At 37.9% G+C, this 12,283-nt stretch overlaps 1 protein-coding gene across 1 annotated transcript in view; it reads left to right on the forward strand.

Annotated features, from left to right (window-relative positions):
* The window catches only part of LOC149098984 (kinesin-II 95 kDa subunit-like), a 52,397-nt gene continuing 40,114 nt past the window's right edge, over positions 1-12,283 (forward strand). The window contains exons 1-3 of the mRNA XM_089277344.1: positions 1-238; positions 3,378-3,463; positions 4,066-4,170. Coding sequence (XP_089133470.1) covers positions 236-238; positions 3,378-3,463; positions 4,066-4,170 — 194 coding nt within the window. The 5' untranslated portion in view covers positions 1-235. The remainder of the gene's footprint in view (positions 239-3,377; positions 3,464-4,065; positions 4,171-12,283) is intronic.

The following is a 12,283-nucleotide window of genomic DNA, read 5'->3' on the forward strand; positions in this document are numbered from 1 at the left end:
GGGTATAGTTATGGCTTGGGACGAGAAGGACTAGAAACTAAATAAGGGAAAAATGGCGGCCGGCTTGGTTCGTCAAATGAATGCCCAAACGGAATAGAAAAGACGTGTCTTCCTACCTCAGTGTTAACATTGATATGCTCAAAAGCGAAAACATTCATCTCCTTGACGGTAAACTTGACGTTTAGACTCTACGTTTTGAGAACAAGGCGGTGCTGAGGGCTTGAGCTTAGTCGTCATGGTGAGTTACGAAACGTAAACTGTTGATAATGGAGGACATATATGTATTTGTCTATGAAATTTAAATTGAGCTGATTGGCATTTTATCATTTTCTTGATTCGTTTTGCTGCTTTGTATTTGTTTTTTTTTTGGCCGAAATGGAGTGAGACCCTTCAAAGATGACCTTTTATTTTGTGTCAGTGACAGTTGGAATTCAACTGGACGCTTGCTGCGTGTACCCTGGCAGTCGTTATACTGAGAAGCACAAGCAATTGAGCTAAATGTTCTGCATTTGAAGTCATACGAAATCCAATCGAATCGATGTGCTTAAGCTATTCTGCTTTTGATTGCATTTCTTGGAATCAATTAATAGCTTATTACTCGTTTGCAGGTCTTTAGGGCGTGAAATGAGTCAAGGTCTTTATATCAGCCTATGAACGTTTCAGTCTATTTTCCTTAGCCTTTGTCGTTTTTTTTTTTTTTTTTTTGCGTTGCCCAAGCAAGCGAGACATTTTGAATTTCAGAGTTATGGTGGTGCATGACATTGAGCTACGAACGCATTTGTCGAAAAACATATACTTATTTCATGATTTTTAGCCCATTCAGAAGTTAAAGTATAAGGAAAGGTGCTTATTTAAATGCTTGTTTGCTCAATACAGATAATCAGTTGCCTAGATAGCAAAAGTAAGTTCCAGATGTTTACACTATTTTCCAACTGCAATATTGGTGTACCGTGGAGGTACACCAACATGGCGGCTCCATACTGGGCTCTGTAAATTGTGCAAAATATTTCAAAGAATATCTGAGGTTTGGGAAATTGCACAGACTCAAAAATTAGAGAAGTGTCATCTTCATTAATCTCCTATACGCAATTTCTTGACTTTATCCACTAAATGGCTTCCGAATAACTTTTTTATTGCATCAGGATTGCATGACAGTGCAAGTCAAGAATTGTTTTACTGGGGTCAACATACATTAGTTTCTTTCAGCTTTAATGTACAATAATTCGCTGCATAGGTTTCATTCTTGTAAAGACACATAACTCTGTTATAAGAAAATAGCCAGAGAATATCGGTTAGTTCGATATTTTAACTTTGTTATACTTTAGGAAGTTTCTCAGAACATTTTACTTAATAGGTGTACTCAAAGAGATACATTCGTAAACAAATTCTCTAACGTTTTGCTCCTGTTGCTCAGACGTTCTTGAGTTCGTGCTGGGATTCTACTTGGTTCACGATCACGTCTAAAAATACAATGACGCTTCTGAAGATGCTTTTTATCAAGTTGAAGAGTTGCTAACCCCGGTTGATAGCTCCTTTGGTGTAACATGATTCTTGATAATTTCACTCAAAATGTTCGCTTGTAAATTGATGTCTCATAAGGCTTGCAGACTGACCCGTTCTGAAAACGCTTAATGTCCTTTAGTGTTGGTCTATTGTGAACGGTACATGTATGTTCGTTTGTATCTGATTTCAGCGCCCTAGAAATCATGGAATCCATGCTAACTTTTCACGACACCTTCTATAAATTCCATGTGCTGTACCCATGCAAAGGTGACGCATGTGCTTTAGAGATCAGATGACAATCTGTGACTGAACAAGGGAAAAAAAAAAAGCGGAGCCAAAATTTAAACCCAGGCCTCACTGCCTGGGTAAATATGCTGTTTTTTAGCACCAGTGCTGATAATCTCAACTACCTGCCTAACATTATTATCATTAATTTTCTATAATTAATACTGAAAGGCATGATAAATTTGATATCAGAAAAACTAACTCTAATAAAACCTTTTTCTACTTTCAACATCAATGTGATCTATTTTTCAGTTAAAGTTTTATGTACAGGCTTAGGCTCATTGAACGTACATGTACATATACTTGTAAGCTTAAGGTTACGTGCGTTATGTTGCTATGGTACGTTGATAAGTAATAGTAATTGAACCGAATGGAGTGCAATTTAGGGAGTAATCGTGCAAGTGAAGCATAAGGCTGATTTGAAATAACGAGCACGATTACTCCCGGAATTGTACAACACAAGGTCCAATTAGTAATTTATCTTATCTGTAACAAATTTAGGAGCTAAAAATGTCTTTTGAGAACTTCTTTTGAGTGAAAATGTCTGTAGCACTTTTCATAAGTTTTAAAAACTGCAGGAAACATCACGAAGGAAGCCATTAATTGACGCACCTAATTAAGGGCACAGAATTGAGCAGCGAAGATGCGAGCCGCTAGGAGGGTCTGAGGGTATGCTCCTCCAGAAAATTTTGAAATCTAGAGGTTCAGAAATGCTATTTCCAACATTCTCAAAGGACTATTTGTAATTTTAGGTATGGTAAAAAATTCAGTTTTCCAAGGGCATCTCTTGGAGATCTTTTGTTGAACAAAAAACAAAAGAAACCTTTTGTTTCACTAAACGATGAAGTCACCAAAATGTGGCATTTGTCGCTAGTTGTTCAAAGTGATACAAGTTTTATTGTTCATATAATTACGCTAATCTCTTGCTGTTGCTTCGCTAGCGCAAGCAAATAAGGCGCTGAATGGGCCGGATTCAAGTTTGTTTTGTTGTGACATCTGTTTGATATGAGGTTGGGCAATTTTTTCTTTCCCAGTCTATTTCTCTACTTCTTTCAAAAATCAAAACATTGTATTTAAGAAAAATCCATGCTGTTGAAACTGCTGAAAGTAACTGCTGCCTTGCATTGAAATCCACCTTCAAAGGATTCGCTCCAAAAGATTCCGCTTGAAAAACTGATTTTTTTTTTTTGCATAGTATTACATTATTTGTCAAAAACAAAGTGCAAATCAACAAAAGCAATTATGCAACAATGCTTTTCATGTCAAAACAAGTCAGTCTACCAAAAATTGGCTTGATCCTGCAAAAAGTGAAAATCACCCCAAAAAGTGATATATGCCCTTTTTGCATGAAATCCTTCATTTCTTTTAGTGCTCTTGGCAATTATTCTTCATTTATCTTTTGTCTTTAGTTGATTTTTTAGGTATTTATAAATGTAACACCCTTCTAAAATTTGTTGTCACTGTAAATACTCTTGGTCTGAAAATTGGAAAACCTCTGCAGAATTCAAAAGCAAGACATATACATATTAGGTTTATGCTCAGTTAACTACACAACTGAACCTGGTTGACGTTTGTCATGTTGACTTCAGTCTAGCAAGAAATCAGGCGAGTCTGTGAAGGTGGTCGTAAGATGCCGTCCAATGAATGAAAAGGAAATAGCCCAAGGGCATCAAAGGTAGGGCTGTTGTAAGCTGTGATAAATTTGCAGGTAATTTAAGAGGCCTTCCAATAAGCCAGATCCCTTATTCTGAAAACCCTGTTGGGACCCTCTAATTTATTTTGCGTTGCCGGCTTGTTCACAGCAACATATAAACTTAAAAACCTTTTTGCGTAGTAGAATTTTAGAATTTGTTTTCATTTAGTATTCTCAAAGAATCGTTAAATAGTCATGTGATACAAATTAAATGTGATTTTGAAAGGGAATTACTGCATTATAATGGGTGCTATGAGAAAATATTGCTATTGTTGTGTTCGGTTCTGTTGCTACGCCACTTTGACCAATATATAATTATATGAATTCAAGACATATATTTTCTCTCAACTAGCTGCCAATACATGTACATGTAGAATGGGGTAGTGTTGTTTAGTGTTTTCTCCGGTTCAAAATTGCATTTACAATTATAGTTTATATTATATTAACTTACAAATTCCTGCAGTTACAGTGTACACTGTAACTACACATTATGATGTTTTCAGACTGCTACAGCTGTACATGTTCGACTAACTTATTGATTCTAACATGTCTAAATTGTGATGTTATTCTTTTTATGCTTTAAGGATAATTGAGATGAATGTTAAAAAAGGGACAATAGAAATCACCAACCCAGCTAAGAAAGAAGAAGTGCCACGCATGTTCACTTATGATTCAGTTTATGACTGGAAGTGAGTTAGTCATGAATTAAAAGTTATGTGTTGTAAATAGGGGGACTGCCTTGTACATGTAAAAGCCCATAAGGGTTTCTTCAGTTTCCATCCAGAATAGTTATCCTATTTTTGTCACAATTCATATGGTAAATGATTTTTAAACATGGGTAAATACAATATGTAAACAATCAATCAATCATCTCATTCATACATATAACCCAATTTAAGACAGCAAGGACTACACGACCACGATCCGACTTCTAAGGGCACTAGGTCCATGTAATGATTAAGGGTTGAGAAGAGGTGACGGGAGAAGTCTACTCTAATTTGATGTCATTTAGCACATGTACTCTGACAAAGAAAGGATGTGGTCTCATTGCTGGACAGGCATATTTTTGTGCATACATTGTTCAAATATGATTCCTGAATTAACTTATTGGTTCTGTATTACAAAGCCCAGCCCTCCAGCAGCCCAATACCAATGAAAAGAACTCCTTAATAAAGGAATTTGATCCTTAATTATTGCTGCCCATCCTCACGGAACAAATAACTTTAATTTATTGCCATATCATGCCATGTAAACTGTCAAATGTGTGCACTCAGATAAGAAGAAATGTATTGAGTGTCACCATAAATTACCCTACCATAATTGAAGGGGTGAGTGCAAAACCATGCTAAGTGACGATTTGGGTGAAAAAAAAAATTTTCGCGAAAGGGCTTGAATTTTTGCATGTGGTCTTCAATGTAATAGAAAAACGCGGCCCTGTATTTTTGTCGCTGGATTTTGCTTCGTTTTCGAGTTATAACGTATGCAAAAATACTTGGCTTTTCCCAGCCATGTCTTAAGGAGTTTATTTGTTGAACAGCAAACAGGCAGATTGTTTATAGTGTATGAAGTCAAAATCAAATCTCACAGCATATATAGAGCGGAAATCTGGGAACAGATTGTTTACATCGGCTATTGTGACGTGAGCACAACACGTGAATCGATCGAGCGGCAAACGAAATACCATCGAACTAAAAAGAGATGTGCCGCATTAGAGCTCTGTCAACTAATATCTTAAGCATTGTGTTAAAGTACCTTGTGTGCCTGCCTGGTGGTTGAGAGGCATCATAAAGCCTCGATAAACCCGTAAGTCATCAGCACGTTTTAAAGAATCAAAATGTGTTCTGAAACTTCGAAGGTAGCTGATATACCGTAATCGTGTTATCGGCGTTCGAAGTCAGATCGAGCCAGGCAGCAAAGTCCAAGAGCAGTTCTTGCCCAAGAAAAATACCCTCTCGTGAGTTGTGGCCCATTTGCCAAGCGTTGCTAGTGTCAAAGTTTGGAAAGCGAGAACTGGTTTTTGACTTATAAAATTTGTCTTGTATCGACCGCCATGTTTTCCCGCGCACGAGGTGTAAAGACCCTTCCCGGCATGCATTGCGATCACGTTCTGCTCGCGTTTCTCGAACTGGTAACTAGACTGTTTCGGCTTTTTTCATTTAAAGATAATAATGGCCAACAAGTAGCGATCGATTGTAACATAGATCTGTGATCCAGGTTGCTTTGATTTTATTTCATATCGGCATGATTTGTAGTGTTTTGAACTTCTGGGATCAGCGGACATGCAGATGTATGGAGACCCGTACGTTGCGCAGAAGGGTTAATTTGTTAAACTGTTAGGCGGTGCGTGACATAAAGCTACGATCGCGTTTGTCGAAAAATATGTATTATCTCGTGATTTTTAGCCATTTAAGACGTTGCTGTATTTGGAAAAGTGCTTATTTGATGTTTATTTGTTCAGTGCAGATAGTCATTGTCCCAGATAACCAAAGTAAGTTCCAGATGTTAACACTATTTTCCGGCCGCCATATTTTACCTATTTAAACCTGAAATCAACATTTTTGAGCTTATACGTTGCGTGAAATTAACATTTTGCTGTTTTCTAAGTGAAATCAACATCCTTGCCGTCACGCGTTAACGTGAAATCAGCATTTTGACCTATTTAGAGCTGAAATCAACATTTTTGAGCTTATACGTTGCGTGAAATCAACATTTTGCTGTTTTCTAAGTGAAATCAACAACCTTTCCGTCACGGGTTAACATGAAATCAACATTTAAACCTTTTTTGACCTGAAATCGACATTTTTGAGCTTTTACGTTGCGTGAAATTGACATTTTGCTGCTCTCTAAGTGAAATCAACATCCTTGCCGTCAAGCGCTACCGTGAAATCAGCATTTTGACCTATTTAGAGCTGAAATCAACATTTTTGAACTTATACGCTGCGTGAAATTAACATTTTGCTGTTTTCTAAGTGAAATCAACATCCTTGCCGTCACGCGTTAACGTGAAATCAGCATTTTGACCTATTTAGAGCTGAAATCAACATTTTTGAGCTTATACGTTGCGTGAAATCAACATTTTGCTGTTTTCTAAGTGAAATCAACAACCTTTCCGTCACGGGTTAACATGAAATCAACATTTAAACCTTTTTTGACCTGAAATCGACATTTTTGAGCTTTTACGTTGCGTGAAATTGACATTTTGCTGCTCTCTAAGTGAAATCAACATCCTTGCCGTCAAGCGCTACCGTGAAATCAGCATTTTGACCTATTTAGAGCTGAAATCAACATTTTTGAACTTATACGCTGCGTGAAATTAACATTTTGCTGTTTTCTAAGTGAAATCAACATCCTTGCCGTCACGCGTTAACGTGAAATCAGCATTTTGACCTATTTAGAGCTGAAATCAACATTTTTGAGCTTATACGTTGCGTGAAATCAACATTTTGCTGTTTTCTAAGTGAAATCAACAACCTTTCCGTCACGGGTTAACATGAAATCAACATTTAAACCTTTTTTGACCTGAAATCGACATTTTTGAGCTTTTACGTTGCGTGAAATTGACATTTTGCTGCTCTCTAAGTGAAATCAACATCCTTGCCGTCAAGCGCTACCGTGAAATCAGCATTTTGACCTATTTAGAGCTGAAATCAACATTTTTGAACTTATACGCTGCGTGAAATTAACATTTTGCTGTTTTCTAAGTGAAATCAACATCCTTGCCGTCACGCGTTAACGTGAAATCAGCATTTTGACCTATTTAGAGCTGAAATCAACATTTTTGAGCTTATACGTTGCGTGAAATCAACATTTTGCTGTTTTCTAAGTGAAATCAACAACCTTTCCGTCACGGGTTAACATGAAATCAACATTTAAACCTTTTTTGACCTGAAATCGACATTTTTGAGCTTTTACGTTGCGTGAAATTGACATTTTGCTGCTCTCTAAGTGAAATCAACATCCTTGCCGTCAAGCGCTACCGTGAAATCAGCATTTTGACCTATTTAGAGCTGAAATCAACATTTTTGAACTTATACGCTGCGTGAAATTAACATTTTGCTGTTTTCTAAGTGAAATCAACATCCTTGCCGTCACGCGTTAACGTGAAATCAGCATTTTGACCTATTTAGAGCTGAAATCAACATTTTTGAGCTTATACGTTGCGTGAAATCAACATTTTGCTGTTTTCTAAGTGAAATCAACAACCTTTCCGTCACGGGTTAACATGAAATCAACATTTAAACCTTTTTTGACCTGAAATCGACATTTTTGAGCTTTTACGTTGCGTGAAATTGACATTTTGCTGCTCTCTAAGTGAAATCAACATCCTTGCCGTCAAGCGCTACCGTGAAATCAGCATTTTGACCTATTTAGAGCTGAAATCAACATTTTTGAGCTTATACGCTGCGTGAAATTAACATTTTGCTGTTTTCTAAGTGAAATCAACATCCTTGCCGTCACGCGTTAACGTGAAATCAGCATTTTGACCTATTTAGAGCTGAAATCGACATTTTTGAGCTTTTACGTTGCGTGAAATTGACATTTTGCTGCTCTCTAAGAGAAATCAACATCCTTGCCGTCGCGCGTTAACATGAGTCAACGTTTTAACCACTTTTGACCTGAAATCAATAAATTTGAGCTTATATAAGTTGCGTGAAATTGACATTTTGCTGGTTTCTAAGTAAAATCAAAGTCCTTGCGGTCGCGGCGGGCCGATCCTTTGTTATAATAAACCGAGGCGAGACTTCGACTTATAACAAAGGCTTGGCTTGGCTTGGCTATTATAACAAAGGGTCGGCTCTGTTTATCATAACAAAGGTCCGGCTTCGTTTATTTGAAGACCTCGGCGGGAAAAGGGCGCTAGGTATTTTAATCAAGAGTGAACTTTGTCGAAAACGCTCCAAATTTCCCATACAGTTTTGTGTAGGTATGTTTAACAATGTCCCGTAGTTTTTCCGCTAAGCTTCGCTTCGTTTTCGAGATATTGCGTATGCAGAAAAACCACTCGGTTTTCCTAGCGGCGTCTTTATAAACGAAGCAAAAACCAGCGACAAAAATACAGGACCACGTTTTTCTATTACATTGAAGACCGCATGCAAAAATTCAAGCCCTTTCGTGAAAATTTTTTTTTTCACCCAAATCGTCACTTAGCATGGTTTTGCACTCACCCCTTCAATGCTCCCTCATCATAGGCCTGCAATGCGTGCAGAGAGCTTTTATGCTCCCTCATCATAGGCCTGCAATGCGTGCAGAGAGCTTTATAATGCTCCCTCATCATAGGCCTGCAATGCGTGCAGAGAGCTTTTATGCTCCCTCATCATAGGCCTGCAATGCGTGCAGAGAGCTTTATTGAAGGGGTGAGTGCAAAACCATGCTAAGTGACGATTTGGGTGAAAAAAAAAATTTTCGCGAAAGGGCTTGAATTTTTGCATGTGGTCTTCAATGTAATAGAAAAACGCGGCCCTGTATTTTTGTCGCTGGATTTTGCTTCGTTTTCGAGTTATAACGTATGCAAAAATACTTGGCTTTTCCCAGCCATGTCTTAAGGAGTTTATTTGTTGAACAGCAAACAGGCAGATTGTTTATAGTGTATGAAGTCAAAATCAAATCTCACAGCATATATAGAGCGGAAATCTGGGAACAGATTGTTTACATCGGCTATTGTGACGTGAGCACAACACGTGAATCGATCGAGCGGCAAACGAAATACCATCGAACTAAAAAGAGATGTGCCGCATTAGAGCTCTGTCAACTAATATCTTAAGCATTGTGTTAAAGTACCTTGTGTGCCTGCCTGGTGGTTGAGAGGCATCATAAAGCCTCGATAAACCCGTAAGTCATCAGCACGTTTTAAAGAATCAAAATGTGTTCTGAAACTTCGAAGGTAGCTGATATACCGTAATCGTGTTATCGGCGTTCGAAGTCAGATCGAGCCAGGCAGCAAAGTCCAAGAGCAGTTCTTGCCCAAGAAAAATACCCTCTCGTGAGTTGTGGCCCATTTGCCAAGCGTTGCTAGTGTCAAAGTTTGGAAAGCGAGAACTGGTTTTTGACTTATAAAATTTGTCTTGTATCGACCGCCATGTTTTCCCGCGCACGAGGTGTAAAGACCCTTCCCGGCATGCATTGCGATCACGTTCTGCTCGCGTTTCTCGAACTGGTAACTAGACTGTTTCGGCTTTTTTCATTTAAAGATAATAATGGCCAACAAGTAGCGATCGATTGTAACATAGATCTGTGATCCAGGTTGCTTTGATTTTATTTCATATCGGCATGATTTGTAGTGTTTTGAACTTCTGGGATCAGCGGACATGCAGATGTATGGAGACCCGTACGTTGCGCAGAAGGGTTAATTTGTTAAACTGTTAGGCGGTGCGTGACATAAAGCTACGATCGCGTTTGTCGAAAAATATGTATTATCTCGTGATTTTTAGCCATTTAAGACGTTGCTGTATTTGGAAAAGTGCTTATTTGATGTTTATTTGTTCAGTGCAGATAGTCATTGTCCCAGATAACCAAAGTAAGTTCCAGATGTTAACACTATTTTCCGGCCGCCATATTTTACCTATTTAAACCTGAAATCAACATTTTTGAGCTTATACGTTGCGTGAAATTAACATTTTGCTGTTTTCTAAGTGAAATCAACATCCTTGCCGTCACGCGTTAACGTGAAATCAGCATTTTGACCTATTTAGAGCTGAAATCAACATTTTTGAGCTTATACGTTGCGTGAAATCAACATTTTGCTGTTTTCTAAGTGAAATCAACAACCTTTCCGTCACGGGTTAACATGAAATCAACATTTAAACCTTTTTTGACCTGAAATCGACATTTTTGAGCTTTTACGTTGCGTGAAATTGACATTTTGCTGCTCTCTAAGTGAAATCAACATCCTTGCCGTCAAGCGCTACCGTGAAATCAGCATTTTGACCTATTTAGAGCTGAAATCAACATTTTTGAACTTATACGCTGCGTGAAATTAACATTTTGCTGTTTTCTAAGTGAAATCAACATCCTTGCCGTCACGCGTTAACGTGAAATCAGCATTTTGACCTATTTAGAGCTGAAATCAACATTTTTGAGCTTATACGTTGCGTGAAATCAACATTTTGCTGTTTTCTAAGTGAAATCAACAACCTTTCCGTCACGGGTTAACATGAAATCAACATTTAAACCTTTTTTGACCTGAAATCGACATTTTTGAGCTTTTACGTTGCGTGAAATTGACATTTTGCTGCTCTCTAAGTGAAATCAACATCCTTGCCGTCAAGCGCTACCGTGAAATCAGCATTTTGACCTATTTAGAGCTGAAATCAACATTTTTGAACTTATACGCTGCGTGAAATTAACATTTTGCTGTTTTCTAAGTGAAATCAACATCCTTGCCGTCACGCGTTAACGTGAAATCAGCATTTTGACCTATTTAGAGCTGAAATCAACATTTTTGAGCTTATACGTTGCGTGAAATCAACATTTTGCTGTTTTCTAAGTGAAATCAACAACCTTTCCGTCACGGGTTAACATGAAATCAACATTTAAACCTTTTTTGACCTGAAATCGACATTTTTGAGCTTTTACGTTGCGTGAAATTGACATTTTGCTGCTCTCTAAGTGAAATCAACATCCTTGCCGTCAAGCGCTACCGTGAAATCAGCATTTTGACCTATTTAGAGCTGAAATCAACATTTTTGAACTTATACGCTGCGTGAAATTAACATTTTGCTGTTTTCTAAGTGAAATCAACATCCTTGCCGTCACGCGTTAACGTGAAATCAGCATTTTGACCTATTTAGAGCTGAAATCAACATTTTTGAGCTTATACGTTGCGTGAAATCAACATTTTGCTGTTTTCTAAGTGAAATCAACAACCTTTCCGTCACGGGTTAACATGAAATCAACATTTAAACCTTTTTTGACCTGAAATCGACATTTTTGAGCTTTTACGTTGCGTGAAATTGACATTTTGCTGCTCTCTAAGTGAAATCAACATCCTTGCCGTCAAGCGCTACCGTGAAATCAGCATTTTGACCTATTTAGAGCTGAAATCAACATTTTTGAACTTATACGCTGCGTGAAATTAACATTTTGCTGTTTTCTAAGTGAAATCAACATCCTTGCCGTCACGCGTTAACGTGAAATCAGCATTTTGACCTATTTAGAGCTGAAATCAACATTTTTGAGCTTATACGTTGCGTGAAATCAACATTTTGCTGTTTTCTAAGTGAAATCAACAACCTTTCCGTCACGGGTTAACATGAAATCAACATTTAAACCTTTTTTGACCTGAAATCGACATTTTTGAGCTTTTACGTTGCGTGAAATTGACATTTTGCTGCTCTCTAAGTGAAATCAACATCCTTGCCGTCAAGCGCTACCGTGAAATCAGCATTTTGACCTATTTAGAGCTGAAATCAACATTTTTGAGCTTATACGCTGCGTGAAATTAACATTTTGCTGTTTTCTAAGTGAAATCAACATCCTTGCCGTCACGCGTTAACGTGAAATCAGCATTTTGACCTATTTAGAGCTGAAATCGACATTTTTGAGCTTTTACGTTGCGTGAAATTGACATTTTGCTGCTCTCTAAGAGAAATCAACATCCTTGCCGTCGCGCGTTAACATGAGTCAACGTTTTAACCACTTTTGACCTGAAATCAATAAATTTGAGCTTATATAAGTTGCGTGAAATTGACATTTTGCTGGTTTCTAAGTAAAATCAAAGTCCTTGCGGTCGCGGCGGGCCGATCCTTTGTTATAATAAACCGAGGCGAGACTTCGACTTATAACAAAGGCTTGGCTTGGCTTGGC

This window comes from Orbicella faveolata, unplaced genomic scaffold (assembly GCF_042242905.1).
Source record: "Orbicella faveolata isolate gen_17 unplaced genomic scaffold, um_ofav_v1 contig_46, whole genome shotgun sequence".
Lineage (NCBI taxonomy): Eukaryota > Metazoa > Cnidaria > Anthozoa > Scleractinia > Merulinidae > Orbicella > Orbicella faveolata.